Source organism: Haliotis rufescens, unplaced genomic scaffold, assembly GCF_023055435.1.
Source record: "Haliotis rufescens isolate VD_foot unplaced genomic scaffold, xgHalRufe1.0.p SCAF_1, whole genome shotgun sequence".
Taxonomy (NCBI): domain Eukaryota; kingdom Metazoa; phylum Mollusca; class Gastropoda; order Lepetellida; family Haliotidae; genus Haliotis; species Haliotis rufescens.
The window spans coordinates 75,547,503-75,567,213 of record NW_025963779.1 but is presented as its reverse complement, the minus strand read 5'-3'; the positions used below and the strand labels follow the sequence as shown (position 1 = coordinate 75,567,213).

Sequence of the window (19,711 nt, the reverse complement as noted above, 5' to 3'; positions counted from 1 at the left end):
ACTTTTTTCTTATTAAACACACCTTTTTTTCCGGCAGAATAAAAACTTATGACAATTCATAATGTATAATTGTTCAAAAGTGAGATGCTATATCTTTAAAGTAAATTTCTTAGCGAATGTCATTCAGAGAAAAAAAACATGAATTTTTTTTCACATTAATAGTCCTACTTACAAAATACAATATCATTTCTTTATCTCATTGATAAGATAACAAGACACCCAAACTTCAAAGTCAGACTTTATCACAGAGCTTGTACAGGTACAATAACATTTCTGCAAATGAAATATATTTTACATTTTCCATTTGTTAAAATACCATGACCGAAGTTTGCACGAACAATCAGCAAATCTTTCACTGCAGAATGGACACAATAATATGGGTCAACATTTGCAAATCTGTGTGTACAAAATGTCCAATCAAATATACTCTCAATAGCCTCAGTGACAAAAACATCCTCATATAACAATACTATATTCACATGCACCGTACAGTTCTCATCAGAGAACACTCTCCCACTTTACCAAAGTGTCTTGATGGCAAACAGGCTGGTATAGAAACTGTCCAATTTGTTAATTGCCTTGAAAATGTATTCTGCAGTGCTCCAATATATTCATCATATTTAGAAAACCATGATACCGAGGTCACATGCAATAGTATGACTTGTTCCTGTCTGTTCAGCTGGGATATTGTGTTAACTTCAAGTTGTAATTTTCTATTTCACAAATATAACACTGAAATAATCATAGTAGGTAAAAGCACCCTTACCTCTTTTCCCCTAAATTCACACCCCCTTTAAAAATAATTAAATGGTTCCTTCTAAAGGAGTCCAGCTGATATGTTCAGTTTCATTGAAAGAAATCCCCTCTAGCCTAAACTGACACAGAATTCTACCATTGTGCAAAGCTGTATATACTCTGCAATGACATTGTTTAAATGTTGTATATTTGCAGGATACATATGTTGTCATTCCAGAAAAGTGACACAATTCAAACAAACCCAACTTGCCCACGAGTTCCTACCTTTGTACAAACAAATTGAACCCATAAGGAATAAATAAGTTGAGGCCTTTGTTGTCATAAACATGTAGTTACACCTGAAAAGGTCTTTGATAAAGATTCATTCCATTGAACTGTGATGACGTGGAGATCAAAGGCTGTGCATATCGTACCAATATCGAACCTGAGACTTCAGAGGAAAACATTTCAGATTAATAAAACGACTTCCAATTGAAAAAGGACCATATGTATAATTCACAATTGTAGAATAGGTGCAAAGAATCATACAAACGACCATACATACAGTTTCAAAGGGCCAGCTTGCCCAAGAAAGCATGTTTTAGTAAGGAAAACACTTCAGGTCAAATATTACTTCCGTCCATGTTATGTCCATAATGTTTTAGCCCTTAATGAATCCTACAGATGTTGAGTAAAGAATGTCTGAATGAAAGCCATGTTGATAACATAACTGTGTCAAATAGAGTCCTAAGTTGTGCAAGCTGGCATTTTCCCTTTTACCATAATATTGCTTTAAAACAAACATTTTCAAACGCACACCGATTTCATAACAATTACCATGGTAACCTGGCATATTCACTAATGGTGAGACTCCAAGTCAGGTATGTACAAGTAAGTAATAAATTCACAACAGCCTTCAATAACACTACAGCTCTTTGAAAATCAGCTTGTACTGTGATAGATGCCCCAAGACTCAGGAGCAAATATATATTCAGCTGCATGAAATCATGTATAACAACTATGGGTATTTTATCCTGAATGTTTCAGTGAGAAAAGTGACCTGGAATAGCAAGAGAGAGGATTTACCTGTATGAAATGTGCAAAATACATTGATTGCATTTGGAAGTGTAAATGTTAATCCCGTTTTTTTTTAAATCAGATAAGGCCAGAGTAAATCAATTTTGAGACTTCAGGTTTTTTTCATACATGAACTTCTGACAAGACACAATACTTTAACATTGTAACATAAACTATTAAAGCTACATACCATATGCAGTATACATACAGTTCTATAATGACACCAGAGAACTTGCCAGTCTAAGTAAAGAGCAGTGCCAACTGTAGCTCACCTGGGTAGTCAGTTTATAATATAAAAAAAGAACCACTCGGCAAAAGAATTTTGAATTTGATAGCAAGGTCCAAGGTCCAAGTGCCAATCAAATCAAGGTCCAAATTTAAAATATAATCAAAACTGGAACATATATGTTAAGCCCCACAGTGTTGAGACGCACATACCAACTGCAATTAATTCTGAACAAAAATGGCTGAGTAAGGGCTATAAGTTTCTGCTTTCAGTATGGACAAAGTGCAAACGTCAAAACCTAAAATAACCTAAAATAACTTAAAAAGAACAGGGAAGTTGAGCCCCACTACAAACTACATATGTACCAAATTTCCTGCTATTTTGGATCAAAATGATTCTGTTATTGGCAAAAATATGTCGAAAATTGGATTGGAACCTCTTGAACAAATTCAGGTGTCATCATTGGTTGGGACAACATGTGAAATTTCACCGACAGTGCTTCCTGGGGAGATGAAGTTCACAGTGCCCGGAAATGCATTTTGAAAGAAATTAGGAGTATGGTCAAAGAGCAAAGGTCAAATAAATGTCAAAACGTAATGGTGGTCATATTGAAAAATAGGATTCAAAACAATTGAAAAAATTCAAGTGTCATTATTGTTTGGAGGAAGCATATAAAAATCCAGCTTCATTAGACGAGTGGTTGCTAAGGAGAAGATGTCTGCGAACGCCGCCGAAGGGAACTGACGCCTGACACCAGATGCTGGATAAGCAGGCAATGACGTAAGCTCACTTAAGTCAGATAAACTAACTAGTTGAGGCCCCGGACAGCCTACCAATTTGGACTTAAACCTTCTTTTAACCATTTCCCAAATAAAATAACCTGGTAGGTGAGTTTATTTAAGCTTATCAAAACTATGGAGATGAGTTTCTACATTTAAAGTGATGTTACGGCACTTATAACTGTTGCCAAACATTTTATGAAACAAGTTCATACACCTGACTCATCTAGAAAATAATGGATATTATGGTAACACACAAAGCATACAGTTCTTCCTATTTCAGCATATGTTGAAATGAGAGAAAGTGCATTAACTACAAGCACACACACCAGAGAATAATACATTGTCCTGAACCAACAAATGTTTGCTTAGAAAATAACAAAATATACTTATGTTCCTCCAAATGTTTGTGAGCAATTTCATTGTCGACACAGACATAATGTCTTCATATATATTCTCTTGTATGCTGGTCTTTACACATGTGTATAGCTGGATCAGTATCCTCTCAAGGGAGATGGTCACAATACAGAAGTCAGCCGTGGGAAGGGATAGAGATGCCACAGTCAGGCATGGGTGAGGATAGAGATGCCACAGTTAGGTATGGGTGGGGATAGAGATGCCACAGTTAGGCATGGGTGAGGATAGAGATGCCACAGTTAGGTATGGGTGGGGATAGAGATGCCACAGTTAGGTATGGGTGGGGATAGAGATGCCACAGTTAGGCATGGGTGAGGATAGAGATGCCACAGTTAGGTATGGGTGGGGATAGAGATGCCACAGGTAGGCATGGGTGGGGATAGAGATGCCACAGTTAGGCATTGTTGGGGATACAGATGCCACAGTTAGGCATGGGTGGGGATAGAGATGCCACAGTTAGGTATTGGTGGGAATAGAAATGCCAGTTAGGCATTGTTTTGGGATAGAGATGCCACAGTTAGGCATGGGTGGGGATAGAGATGACACAGGTAGGCATAGGTGGGGATAGAGATGACACAGTTAGGCATGGGTGGGGATAGGGATGCCACAGATGGGCATGGGTGGGGATAGAGATGCCACAGTTAGGCATTGTTGGGGACAGGGATGCCACAGTGAGGCATGGATGGTGATAGAGATGACACAGTCAGGCATGGGTGGGGATAGAGATACCACAGTTAGGCATGGGTGGGGATAGAGATGCCACAGATAGGCATGGGTGGAGATAGAGATGACACAGTTAGGCATGGATGGGGATAGAGATGCCACAGTTCGGCATTGTTGGGGATAGAGATGCCTTAGTTAGGCATCGGGGGATAGGGATACCCCAGTTAGTCATTGCTGGGGATAGGGATGCCACAGTTAGGCATGGGTGGGGATAGAGATGCCACAGTTAGGTATTGGTGGGGATAGAGATGCCACAGTTAGGCATGGGTGGGGATAGAAATGCCACAGTTAGGCATGTGTGGGGATAGAGATGTCACAGATAGGCATGTGTGGGGATAGAGATTTCGCAGTTAGGCATAGGTGGGGATAGGGATGCCACAGTTAGGCATGGGTGGGGAAAGAGATGCCACAGGTAGACATTGGTGGGGATAGAAATGCCACAGTTAGGAATGGGTGGGGATAGGGTTGCAACAGGGGTGGTTTGGTTGGGGGAGGATGGGGATAGGGACATATGTTTAACCTAGGGTGAGGGCCATCAGGGGAGTGTAGTCATGCAAACTGTGTTCAGTGAGGCAATTGTCACTTTGGAGGATGAAGAAGGATAGCAGTGTGAATCTGTAGTCTTGGGTGAGGGTTGCAGAGAAGGAGATAGCAGGCAAGGAGATTGTAGAGATAGGGAAGCATTATCCCACTGTGAGAGATGGAGAAGATGAGGATGGGCACTTAGGTGACATTCAGATGGGGGAAGGAGCTATGCCAAACTTCACAATCAGGAACTTGATTGGGGGCACAGTGTGATGGTCAGGGTTGTAGGGCTGACACAGATGTCTCCATCTACATGGGTAGGGGTGCTGGATCGCCAAACTATAATGGTGGGAATTGGACAGGACAAAGGGTGGGGCAGGGTTCTGGGAGTGGCTTCCTGAACATGGATTGGAGAACATATATTACCATGTAAAATAATTCACAGATGTATTGTGTCCCTTGCTTCTACACATCACAAACATCAGAAGGTTCTTATGATGAATTAAACAAGGGAGACAACATCAATAGCTCATAAAATAAGGTAAAAGCAAGAAATTGATACCATGTCAACTTGTCACGAACACTTCTGATTATATTACAAAATGTCATGCAGCACTAATCAAGTCACATGTGCAAGTTAGCAAAGTGGTGACTTTCCATTATGAACTTGGCCTCCAAGTTACAGTCTCAAATTATTCAAAGGTTTCTTTGTGTGGATTCCATAGGCAAGCATCTTGACTTCAGGTACACCATCGCCTCTGTTACTGAGAAACAATTTCCTCATCTAACTTCCTTGATCGTTGAATGTGGCTGCACCTGATACTGCCTTGGAATACTATATTTTATGGTCTCTGTTGAGAAATAGAAAAGATTTCCGCAAAAATCACTTCAATATTTCTCAAATATTAGAATCCTGTGTTGAATGAGAATCCTATTCTCCATGTTGTACGCAGATTGCCACTGGTACAAGTGAGGCTGATGACTCCGGAGAGTCTTCCATACCGTCAGTAGCCCTGACTGACTGTCTGGCTTCAGACTGCTTGGGTTACCCAACTCTGAGATAGGCTGTCCCAGATACTATCTGGATAGTGTATCTCTGGATTCCTTGCGCTTGTTTTGAGGATCAGTCCCTGATCTTGTGTGGTAGTCTCAGCCTTTGCTCTTACAGACCTCCTTCCAGCGAGAGGCAAAGTCAGCAATGTTCTCAATGCTTACACCTACAAATAGGAAAATAGGATGGGAAATTTTATACGCGATGTTTCAAAGATCAACATAACTCCATAATTATACCTTATTGAGCGAGGGAGGGAGTGAATGTTGCTTTATGCCATGCCACATTTTGCAATTTTCCAGCTATATAATCGCAATCTGTAAGATGTCATAGTTAAGGTCAGGCAAACCAGTAATTGACAGAATTGCCACGGTACAATGACACACAATCAGTCATATAATACTTTGTAGTCATTTTAGTGGGCATTGATAATCAATTGCTCTGGAACCCCACTGGGTTCATATATAGAGGGCATAAGAGACTGTTCAAATATGACGTGTGAACACTGTTGCTTCCCAAGTGAACACAAGCCCCAAACATTCGACCATTCTATAAGGGCTGGTACGGGTAACTTCACATTTCTTTCTCACTGAGCAACAATTCGTCTATCAACTGCAGTGTATACATGATCAGATCGTTTTATACATTAGCTAAATAGTTTAGCAAAACAATTCCCATTCGGACATTTTGTACCCAACTCTTGAGACCTATAGCGGGTATCCGGGTAGGGCCGGGTAATAGTGTGTCGAGTACCCGGGTAGTAAATTTGGACTTGTCCCAGCCCTACATTCTATCCACCATTTTCCAGTAAATGTCAAAAGTGCCATATGAAATTTTGGAATTGTTTGTGTAGCAGGGCGGGGAGTCATCCCACAGATGACATCCTTAGCATGTCAGTTTGCTGATGGATTAACCTCTTCGGTCATATGGACAATTCATCTGACCTCGGATCAGTAGGTCTGCGGTTCGAATCCCATTATGACCACTACATTTGCAATAACTTCTTAAAACTAAATTATCCGAGGTAAAGGGTGACATACCTTCTTGCCGGCTTGCTGTTATGGTGTGTCTGATGGCTGGGAGAGTCTGCTCCGTGTCCAACTTGTGGTCAGTCAAGATGGCCACAACACTCCCAGAGCTGAAGTTCCCGCTCTGCTGTGCCAGGTACCGGGAACAACTCAGTATCTCACTCAAACACCTGCAACAAATTGAATCCACTGAGTAACAGGAGCTTATGACAAAACCAGACATATCTCAGGGCTTTACATCACAGTGGCCTATGCCCTGTGCCACAAGCCTAAGACGATCCTAACGCCTATACTTTACTTATGACAGTTGCAGCACAAGGACTGCTTTGTGGAACTGGAGCCAGGTAGTAGACCAGGCACACCAGTACATTCACCTAGTAATGATGTGATGATCTGTACACTTGGAACACATTACTACAAACATTGACTACAAGGAGATTTAGCATTGGAGACCCTAGTCTTCCTACCACTGATCTCGGTTCCTCTTCTTCAGCATCCTCTGGTTGTTGCCTGGCAATGTCTCATTGCTCTTCTGAGCACGGATGTACCTAGAAACCATAGGCAATTTCTATTAAACGAGAAAGTACGAGGGAACACTTTGCTTCACAACATGTGAGTTGGTTGGTTTCCATGCAGTTGTGAACAGTATATCACAGCATCAGATTAAAGTGTGTGGAAAGCCCCAACTGTCTCAGCAGTCAGAGTGAGTGAGTGAGTTGGGTTTAACGCCGCTTTTAACAGTATTCCAGTTATATCGCGGCGTGTCAGCTTAATGTGGGAGGAAAACCCGAAGTGGTGCAGGTCTCAGACGTTTATCACTTCGGTGAAACCCACGAGCACGGGTATGGTGCTGACAAACATTGAAACATAATCGGGGCGAACCGGGATTCGAACCCACAATCATAAGTTTCTGGGGTGCCCAAGGGACGCAACTCTGCACAGCGAATCGCGGCGCCTTAGACGACTGGGCCACCCGTGCCCCCCTCAGCAGTCAGACCAACAATCATAATCTTGTCTGGATTCGAACCATGATCAGAAGATACTGACATGACTAAGGACTGAGTGAGAGAATTCCCTTTAACGCTCCAGCAATATCACAGTGGCAAGTAAATAATCCAGTCTGGATGAGACAGACCAGTGGCTGACCACATGAGGATCTTATCCCATGTCACCAAGCCTGACCACTGGTTATCTTTAGTCACATCTAACGACAAGCATGAGATACTGAGTGACGAAGGGATGCTATTTTTTTCACAATGACTTTGTGATGTCTAATGTTAAAAAAAAAGAGTGCCTTCTTTGCTTGGTGTTAAGCACTGCATTCTACAATATAGAGGCGTTTCAGTTCCCATGATGCAATGCGCGGTTGCCATGTTGGTTGTCAAACTAAACAAGCGCAAAACGTAAACACGCCCAAGATAATTTTTCAACCTGCCGATATGCCTGTTTCATGTGCGGTGATAAATTGCAGCAATCGTGCAAACAGAGACAAGAAGAGTTTTTTTCAGATTCCCAGCTGTAATCAATAACAGTGATGAGAAAACAAGGGATCTCAGTCAGAAGAGGCGCCATTTGTGGTTTGCAGGTGTCAACAGGGAAGATCTGGCATTCAAGCATACCCAATACATGCGCGTATGCAGCGATCATTTTGTCAGCGGTAAGTTTGAAATTGGTATGACAGGTAGGTTTTTTGTAGTGCGAAATTATGTTCTGCTGTTCTTCGAAACAGAGTATGCTTTCAATATTTGAAATGGATAGAAGGTAGAAAGTACAACTAGGCCTATCCTTGTCTTCTTAAAATCATGTCTAGCGTTGCTGTAGCGAATGTTTTTTTTTGTGGCACAACATTAATAAGGTTTTTTTAATTGCCTTTGCATTATCATTATGTTAAGGTGACAATATAACTATCCTCGGTGATCAGTGGTCATTATTTCAACCAGGCCATCAGGGCTAAATGTTGTCACTGATAACTGTAAACAATGTGAATCATGTCTGAACTGCATATGGCTCCATACAATAAATTGTGTTATTGTGATGCTAAATAAGTAATGGTTAATGTTAATAAATAAATAATCGTCTCCAGGTCTTCACCCATCCTGGTTGGATGCCCAGTTTGAAACTTGGCTATGACAAGGGCGACAAAGGCGACAAGGGTTCTCATTTCTTCCGTTTACAGGTAAACTAAAAATGTTATTTTATCAGTCTAGTGATTGAAATATGGGACACACATGGGAAGAAAATTAAGGGTTGTAAGGTTAATTTATTTTTGCAATAAAGCATAGGTATGAAAGGTAACCCCTCTGTCTTCATGTGGTTACATTACGTTTATTGCCAGGACTTCTGGATTTTCATGTTTAATTTTGAACACTGTTTGGGATAAAAATATGAAAACATCAGTGTCATGCTATAAGTGTATATGTTATCTCAGTGTAATTAAAATACATGTTCCATTCGAGTGAAGGTTTATTACTCAGACTTGTAAAAGATTAAATACATAAACAAAATGTCAAATGTGTTTAATGATTTTATAATTATGATTCAGGAATAAAACCACATAGACATGTTAAGTGTTACCTAAAATCCCACTGCCTTGTATTGCATATGCAATGCATCTGATTTAGATTAGCCCATGTTCATTCTGTGCCAAGCACCACTGTGCTTCACTTGAAACAATTTTTTAACAATATGAATTGATAATTTCATCATGGATGTATTATCATTCAAACAGATCATGCAGTTATGTCAGCTAAAACTAATTGTCAATGAAATTACATCACATTGAAATGGGATTAGTGATATTTCGTTTCACTCAGTGATTTCGCTGCAAAATTATCTCGAACAAGTGTTTTCTGTGTCTTTAACCAGCTTGGCAGATCAACAGAAAATATTTCATACATATGACTTTGAATTACTGACCCAATGTACAATCTGTCAAAAGTAGAAATAAATCTAATTCTGAACATGCTGAGATATAGTCAGTAATTTTTTAGTTTTAATTTGTACATTTTGCCCAACATTATATCACATGAATATCTTTTTGAGAACAAGTTTCATTAAGACATGGTTTTCCAGCTCAGATACAGAACAAGTTGCTTGATGATCAGCAAGGACTGAGTCCCACTGAAAAGTTAAATCGATCAGGTAAAGTTACTGAAATTAACACATCATTCTTTACTATTGTGTTTGCGCTTCGTTCCTTTGTTACTTGTACAACAATCTTTAAAAAAACATTTTCCTTTCGGTTTTTGCTCAAGACCAACAAACTTGAAGTGAAACCATCTCACTGTACATTCTTTCCCATCGCAGCCAACATACTTGCTGCCATCTTCTGGTGTCCTGCATGTACAGAACAGTTCTTCACCAACACTTTCTGGAGCAACACTTTCACATGTGGTGTTCAAGAAGTGTCGTGCAACAATCTCTGGTAGAATAACAGATGTGAAGAACTGCATCGCCTGATCAGCTACTGGTTGACAACGGGTGTAATTCTCTCCATAAAAATATCATCATTTGTCCAAACAACAAATTCACAATAATCATGATGAGTTACAAATAGCTGTGTTTGCACCTGGTAATAATACTGACTGTCCCTTTTCAGTTGCAGTGACCCATTATCTTCCTCTAAGTATACTATCATACATTATTATCAATGAAGTCATCCTTTGAACAGTAAGGACACTTAATCTCAAGGCAGCCCCTTCCACAACAGCTACAGTCAACAATGCCATCAGGAGTTGCATCAAGATGTGGATACTCACAGCTAAGGAATAAACCACATTCCTCAACACTGAAGTTATGGTGATGCTCACAAGATAATTTCTCATAGGCATCCCTTGCTGTTACCTCATGGCTGCATCCCCATCTTGTAACTGGATTAGAAAACTTGACCTCAGTCGGGTAACAGATATGGTGAAGTAAACTTCGAGAAGGGTCCAACAATGAGGTACGACTTGCGCTCTTCATCTTTGCTGCCGTTATACGTCCAGCCCTGAACTGAAACCAAAGTAGGGGACCTGCCTGGTTCCTTGTTGCTGCTTCAACTGCTGTAACCTCCTCTTCTGTGATGCTAAAACATTCTGACAGCGTTCTAAAACTTCATCATATGGGATGCCACCCATACTTTCATCAAACAGCTCAGGAATCACTTGTGGAAATTGTGGTTGTAGTGGTACAGGTACATATTGATCACTATAATCACTATGAACTGCTAGACAAGATGGTCTGTCTGCATTAATAGTATGAAGAAAGGTGTCAAAATTCTGTGTAGATGCAGATTCTAACTTATGGGTACGTTTAGCCCTTGATGAACTTGAACATGTAGCAGATAAATCATCAATTAACAAGTCAAGTTTCTTCTTCAATGTCTTTGAAGAGGTCAAATCAATGTCGGCATAGTCAACCTTTTTCATCGAAGCTGGAAGTTTCCAGTAGGCTGGTTCCTGTGTTTCGGTGGTACTTTCCCTTAGTCTAACAATAGCTTCAACAGCAAACATCACACTTGCTACATGTGTGTACGGTTCTCCCAAACCTGCCATACAGTTGCAGTGGGCTGACAAAACTTTGCCAGTGTTCATCAGTGATGAACAAGGAGTGCAATGGAGCTTCATTCAAGCGCTGGGAATGCTCTACCTGTAAACATACAGCGGAGGAGTTAATTTTATTTCAGATATAAAATTTAGATTCTATATTTCATTCAAAAAGTGAATGAAAATGATAGTATTCTCAATTCCAATACTTCATCATAATGATATGGACTGAGCATTAAGACGTTTCATTATAGGATTGTGAAAGTAATTTGAATGAGTATAATTTTACAATGACTTGCTGAATAGATTTTGGATTCTCTCTCAAATTTTATCTCGAGCTGTTAATTATTTTGTCTAACTGCCTTTATAATATCCCCGTAACCCATCCGAATGTTATCACTACGTAAACACACATTATGTATTGTCTGGGCCCTTGTACAGTATCAGTTGCAAAGGATGTAGGTAAGCTGTTGTTTACTTACTTTTGACATCACGACGTGAATGGCCCTTCCATCTTCGACGGACAAGTGCACATACGAGACAATGTCTCGTACCAAAACACTTACAAATCTATCATATGCTTCCAAGCTTCTGATATCTGGTAAACTACAAAAAGGACTCGGGCTGAATACCAGATAGTTGACGATGTCGATGTAGTTAGTTGCCGGCAAATGATTGTGGTTGTCACTCCATTTCGATTTTGGAATCCTGTACGGATCGTCTTTGTCGATCACGTCAGTCTTCTCGAGATATCTTATACGAGATACTTTGTTCAATAAATTAGCGTAATTATCCATGACAGATGATTGCAAGATGACAGACAGGAGCAGACAGACGTTGACGATTGTAGAGCGAGTGTGTTGCTAATGACGCTATTGTTACTAGGGACGTGAATACAAGCAACATGGCGGGCGCACGGCATGACGGGATAACTCTGAAACCCCTCTATTCTACCTATATGGCGGCTATGTGTGTAATATTGAGTCTGGACCAGATAATCAAGTGATTTACATCACGCATATCAATCCATGCAAATTGCGATATGATGACACTCAATCAACCAAGTCACCGAGCCTGACCACTCAATCCATTTAGTTGCCTCTAATGATAAGCAACCAAGCATACATTCACTGGAAAACATGATTGTCCTCCATGATATACAGCTCCTGACATACCTGTTCCCCTTCCTGAACTCATTCTCCAGCCATCGAATAGCCTCCCGGGCTCCAGAGCTCTCTTTCTTCATAAAGTCCAAACTGTCAATCACTGAAACACCAGTACTTAACATAGTAATACCTAGCAAGATAATTGATGCAATATGAAACAGCCTGTCACCATATATCAATATATGGGACACACCATACCTGTCCTAAGTGCAAGAGTGCCAGTATGTTTTGGTTGGTTTGGTATGTTGTTTAACGCCACACACAGCAATATTCCAGCTATATGATGGCGGCCTGTAAATAATATAGTCTGGACCAGACAATCTAGTGATTAATATCATGAGCATAGATCCACGCAATTGGGATCGATGACATGCATCAACCAAGTCAGCGAACCTGACCATCCGATCCCTTTATTTGCCTGTAAACGACAAGCATAGTCGCCTTTTACAGCAAGCATGGGTTGCTAAAGACCTTTTCTACCCCGGATCTTCACGAGTCTGCCAGTATGTATACACATGTGGCTGAAGCTTGTAGCCAGCTACTCCTGCATGTATCTATACATAATTTGCTGCTTGGAACACAGTGATGCCATACCATTGTAAATACTACAACCACACAACAGCTCATACAAAGTACTGAGTCCCACACACGGCAGCAGGCTGGCTAACAGGTCGTCATATACAAAGTACTGAGTCCGTAACACGGCAGCAGGCTGACTAACAGGTCGTCATATACAAAGTACTGAGTCCGTAACACGGCAGCAGGCTGGCTAACAGGTCGTCATATACAAAGTACTGAGTCCGTAACATGGCAGCAGGCTGGCTAACAGGTCGTCATATACAAAGTACTGAGTCCGTAACATGGCAGCAGGCTGGCTAACAGGTCGTCATATACAAAGTACTGAGCCCCACACACTGCAGCAGGCTGACTAACAGGTCGTCATATACAAAGTACTGAGCCCTGCACACGGCAGCAGGCTGGCTAACAGGTCGTCATATACAAAGTACTGAGCCCTGCACATGGCAGCAGGCTGACTAACAGGTCGTCATATACAAAGTACTGAGCCCCGCACATGGCAGCAGGCTGGCTAACAGGTCGTCATATACAAAGTACTGAGCCCTGCACACGGCAGCAGGCTGGCTAACAGGTCGTCATATACAAAGTACTGAGCCCCACACATGGCAGCAGGCTGGTTGATAGGTCGTCATATACAAAGTACTGAGCCCCACACAAGGCAGCAGGCTGGCTAACAGGTCGTCATATACAAAGTACTGAGTCCGTAACACGGCAGCAGGCTGGCTAACAGGTCGTCATATACAAAGTACTGAGTCCGTAACATGGCAGCAGGCTGGCTAACAGGTCGTCATATACAAAGTACTGAGTCCGTAACACGGCAGCAGGCTGGCTAACAGGTCGTCATATACAAAGTACTGAGTCCGTAACATGGCAGCAGGCTGGCTAACAGGTCGTCATATACAAAGTACTGAGCCCTGCACACGGCAGCAGGCTGGCTAACAGGTCGTCATATACAAAGTACTGAGCCCCGCACATGGCAGCAGGCTGGCTAACAGGTCGTCATATACAAAGTACTGAGCCCTGCACACTGCAGCAGGCTGGCTAACAGGTCGTCATATACAAAGTACTGAGCCCCACACATGGCAGCAGGCTGGTTGATAGGTCGTCATATACAAAGTACTGAGCCCCAAACAAGGCAGCAGGCTGGCTAACAGGTCGTCATATACGAAGTACTGAGCCCCACACACGGCAGCAGGCTGGTTGATAGGTCGTCATATACAAAGCTCCCACGGCAGCAGACTGGCTTAAAGGTTGTGGACCTACCTGAGAGAGGGATGACCATGATGCCCCTGGCACTGAGGATGAGCTGTTTGACGAGTGGGAGAGAGGAGCACAGGGCGGAAGTGTCGGTGATCAGGTACGGAGGGAACATGGGCTGCTCTGACTCCTGTAGGGACCCTTCCAGCTGGCTCACCTCAGCCTGACAACAACCATCAGCATATCATCCATCACAGTACCCAATACAATAACAATCAGCTAACCAAAACATCCATCAGCATATCCAATACAACCATCAGCATATCCAATACAACAACCATCAGCATATCCAATACAACAACCATCAGCATACCCCATACAACAACAACAGTCAGCATATCCAAAACAATCATCAGCATACCCCATACAACAACCATCAGCATATCCAAAACAACCATCAGCATACCCAATACAACACCAGTCAGCATATCATCCATCACACTACCCAATACAACATCCTTCCGTATATTCAACACAACATCCTTCAGTATATTCAACACAACATCCTTCAGTATATTCAACACAACAACCATCAGTATATTCAACACAACATCCTTCAGTATATTCAACACAACATCCTTCAGTATATTCAACACAACCATCAGTTTATTCAACACAACATCCTTCAGTATATTCAACACATCAGTTTATTCAACACAACAACCATCAGTATATTCAAAACAAAATCCTTTAGTATATTCAACAATACATCATCAGTATATTCAAAACAACATCCTTCTTCATATTCCAAACACTTAATTTTTGTATACTGTCTAATTTCTTTTTAAAAATTTGAAATGCATCAACCCACATTACATCATGGTTGGATCTTTGAAGACATTTGCCTTTACAAACCTGTACACAACAACAAATCATTTAATGTTAAGCCTTGCATATTTCGATGAACTACATATTCCTATTACCTGGTCATAAGACCCGCAAATGCAATAAATATCAGTCCAGAAGTTGAAACACTTGTCATTCCTGACTGATGACATGTACAGCAACCCTCATCAACACCTACTTTGTCACTTAAAAACAATGTAACACACAACCTTTCTCTGAACCCGTTGACTGACAGGTGTCCCGTATCAGGCGGTACAACACTGTGTTGAAAGCCGGCTCTCAAACTACTGTGACAATTGACACCTTGTCACATGATCAAGTAAAGTAAACAAACAAACATTATCATCAAATATATCAACATATATATCAACTACTATCTACCACAGTAACATAGGTTAGTTCCAATACTTCAACAAGCACCTCCAGAATAATGATTATTTGCATGAATTTAACATATTCTACAGCAGAATATGCTCAAGTAAATAAGGTCATGTTTCATTGGAAACGTTTATAGGTCAAAGATTACACTGTTTTAAGGGCCACAACATAATCATTGGAGTATGCAACTCACTGAACACAGAGGTGTTTAAGCTTATTGTTTCAAGCTATGACTTGACCATAGATATCAGACACAATTTGAGCAAGATTCCTCAAGACCAAATCAATTTTGGCTTTACAGATATATCAGAAATAATTGTTCAGAAGATGAAAGCGTTGTTTGTCATATGGCAGACAAATAAATATTTTTCAAAATCTGTACTTAAGTACTTGCAAAAAACAGAAGTACCCCATTTCCAGAAGGCCCCAGGCGTCACCACATACCTAGTATTTCCGGTGTGACATCATTACCTTCAGTGGGGGAAATACATACCAACTACAATCTCCAACCCGATTAAAGTCCCTCTAGCTAACATAGAGGAAACTACATGTATTACCTGACATTACTTATGGTGATAAAAGCACTTGACCTACAACCTGAAGGTCCCACTCCTCTCTCTAACCAAACAGAGAAACTGATATGCAGTTTTGGTCTGATCACATCACTTCCTGCCTTATGACATAATGTCTGGTTTGCACTTCTGGCTTAAGGATATCAGTTCTGGTTGGGAAAAACACATACATACTGTACTCTTAAACAGTAAGTCCTATTCTTCTAGCTGACTTAATATGAAAGTTAGATGCACTTTGGTTTAAATCTATTTATACCATGATTACCGGTTTGAGAAAACCATAAAGCAAGATGATCTTAAACAGTCAGTCCATTGCTTCTAGCTAGCACTTCCTGTTTTATAACATCACTTCCACTTTGTGAAAATACCTCCCAATGCATTACATCTTTAAAACAGAAACCCCATGAAGACACAGCTGACTTAAGGATTTCACCTTCTTTACTCTTTCAATACAGCATTTCAGTATAGGTGCCAGTAACATTTATATCAAGCAAGCTTTATCCTTCAACTCTATGAACTCGGTGACTGCCTTCATTAATTCACCGCCTTCTTAACTGTCACTGAATCATATAGAAAATCCCATGCCTCCATCTTCCTTCATAAGACATTAATGACCTTGACCTTCAAAATAAAGTAATAATATGCTTGGTCATTACTTGTTGAAAACATAGGTGATACCTCTGGCTTGGTTCAGAACAGAAAGGAGTCAAAAATCGAAAAAACCTCTGCACTGATCTAACCTCAGATGAAGGTACAGGAAAACTTTACCACTTCAATACCACCCCTTTTGGACTAGATGTCCCAAATTTCATCTGACTACAGGAAACACTTCGTAAGTTATCTTGAACATCATACAGTTTTTAGTGTATGACCCTGGGAGTGAATGTGACTATTACAATGAAACACAAGTTTCTCAAGGACATTCCTAACGGCTCTACAGCAGCAGGATACTCAAGGTGGAATTCAATGTGCTACTCACAGGAAGAATGTCACTGTGACATACTACCGTTATCATAAGGCTGTCATCAAAATATAACAACAACTTGAAAAAATTCCAAAAATATGTGCAGGAAAAGGCATGTTCCTGAACGTGGTGAACATATTTTAAGCATAACCTTCACTGTGACCTTGAACTTACATGAAGGTCACTCAAGCCACTTTCAAATCACTACCGCTATAAGGATATCCATATCATCTCCTCTCAAGTGGTGGCTAGACATTAGCTACAGATGGACAAGAGCTGCACTTGAACTAGTGTTGAGCTAGAGGTGGTACTTATTGTATTCATCCCCATCAACTCTGCAGACATACCTGAAGCCTCAGCTGAGCCATGTCTCTCATCAGTTGGTTGCGTCGGCTTTCTGCATCTCTCTGGAACAGATACAGACACATGTACTTTACAGTTGTAACAAATATCAGGTCTCTACCACCTTCAACTTTGTAATTCAGAAAGTCCATAATGCATATTCGTGAGGGAGGGAATTTTGTTTGAAACTTGGTCAATATCCCAATATATCACAATGCCTTGTAAATAATCAAGTCTGGACACGGCAAACCAGTCACTAGCAGCATGAGCACAATTATGACACACAAATGACAGCATTAGCAACAACCAATACTGACACAACATAGGTTGTACACCACACACCAGTGAAGACCCCTGCTTGTCCTAAGGGATGACTATTAAATGGGATCAGGTTGTCAGACTCACTGACATTGTTTGTTTAATGCCGCACTCAGTAATATTCCAGCTATATGATGGCGGTCTGTAAATAATCGAGTCTACTCACTGATGTGGATGATGCATGTTAGAGCATTGCATTGATCTATGATCATGTCAATCACCAAATTGTCTGGTCAAGATTTGATTATTTACAAACCGCCGTCATATAGCTTGAATAGCGACCAGAGCAGAGCAAAAAAACTAACAAGCAAAACAAATCGTACAATATGTCAATGACATTTTCACACATATTGGTATTGGTACCGATAAACATAAATAGGTCTGACCACCAGCATGAGATATTGCAGACCAAATCTGCCTTAGAATACAGACATGTGTACATCCAGAGTGAGCCAAAAAACCATGCCCCTAATACTTTCATACCATGTATGATTGTTTAAACACTTTTGACAATGAATTTTGGCAATCTCCTCATGGCATGCTTAAGTGATGCACTATACTTTGTCCATCTGTCTCGAGGGGGCCATTGGTTGACGTATCCTCTATGTTAGTTTATGTTCCCCGAGCCCAAGGGCATTTATCCACTGTATTCATTTTGCGCATTTATCGAAAAATAGCAGACAACAGAAAAACCAAAGAGTTATTCACCCTAGATCTAGTTCATTCGGAAAATATTATAAATATCTGGAGAATGGCATCTTACATAATTAATTCAAGATACAAAACTGTGGTTGGTATGTTGCAAATGTGATGCCAAGAGTTTGGCAATTCAAGCAGGGAACATAAGAAATGTACCTTACATGTTAGGGGGTACATTGAAAATAACAGAATGGGTCTCAGCCAATCAGAACCTGACATACATAATGTAAAATAAATGCATATGTATCTATAATTCTGTTTTCTATATTTAAAATATTTCTTTAAACTTCCATACAAAATCAATTATGTTTTTATATTCAGAGAAACTTCCATAAACACCATCAACTGATGTTCCGTGTGATGCTGTTCAAATATAAGAGTTTTCGTTGTATTTAATACATATTTATCTTGGATTTCAAACTAAAAGCATTTGGCAGGCAAATTGGGTACAAAACCATGATATTGGTCAAAATTGGATTATTTTAATGTTCTAATTTTTTTTAATTATGAAGAATTGGGAAACTTTCAATTAACATTGGGAAATTTTACTGTCATTTGTGGCAGGCTTAGGGCCGAATATCAGCCTCTGAGCAGGTCCCGATATATATCTCTGTAGTATCTCTAATCTGAAGGTGAAGGCTTTGTTACAAGCGATATGACTAGATGACCAAAGCCTTTAACAAACCCAAACACATGAAGACCACAGTACAAGGCTGTCAGTGCATCCCCTCCTAGGTCCACTCAGTAATAAACAGACATAAACCACACTACAAACTGAACATAACAACAATACACTCGAAGACAAACACCACTTTATTCTTGTACATCACAAAAATCAAGGACTGCCAACCCATTTATCTCTTGGTGCATGTTTCAGCAATTTGTCAACAATACTTTCTCAAGCCTGATCACCAAATGGAAAAAGAGTATTTTTTGTCACAATCAGCCCCTCTATCAGAGCTATCATGTAATCTGTGATAGCCCGTCATCTGTCAACACTGACAAGTCGCTTCCCCTACACGACCCTCATCTAGATGTGCAGATAAGCCAATATGCATGGTGTTTGTCAACACTCGCATTGTCTGATATGCAACTCAGGTGCAGTAAGTATGTGTGATGGCTATACAAGGGGGGCAATTTCTTTAATATCCATAATCAGCTTGACAGATCAAAATTTGGTGGAATTGTGTGTATTTTTAATAATGGGAAGAATGTATGGCACAGTTCTGCTGCATCAGCAGTTTTAATTTTTGCAATAACTTCACCTCAGTGCTCCCGCATCATCCAGCAATAAACACATCTCACACAAAGGCTGTAAGATGAGAATGATTGGGTCTGAATAAAACGCTTCTGACACACCATCAAAATGGGATGTACTAAATGAGTAATTGGCTAAATGTTGCCTGGATTTCCCACAAAAATAACCCCTATCATAGCATGTATCGTAACATATTACCTTCAACCAAACAAATCCACTATCAACAAAAACTCATCACCGTAACACTG

The 19,711-nt window shown here is 40.5% G+C and overlaps 1 protein-coding gene across 1 annotated transcript in view; it reads right to left on the bottom strand.

Moving 5' to 3' along the window:
- Positions 1-225: 225 nt before the first annotated feature.
- The window catches only part of LOC124146821 (nonsense-mediated mRNA decay factor SMG5-like), a 79,351-nt gene continuing 59,865 nt past the window's right edge, over positions 226-19,711 (bottom strand). The window contains exons 21-26 of the mRNA XM_046517286.2: positions 17,194-17,253; positions 14,093-14,249; positions 12,263-12,353; positions 7,029-7,109; positions 6,574-6,731; positions 226-5,699 (exon numbers count right to left, since the gene is read on the bottom strand). Coding sequence (XP_046373242.1) covers positions 5,632-5,699; positions 6,574-6,731; positions 7,029-7,109; positions 12,263-12,353; positions 14,093-14,249; positions 17,194-17,253 — 615 coding nt within the window. The 3' untranslated portion in view covers positions 226-5,631. The remainder of the gene's footprint in view (positions 5,700-6,573; positions 6,732-7,028; positions 7,110-12,262; positions 12,354-14,092; positions 14,250-17,193; positions 17,254-19,711) is intronic.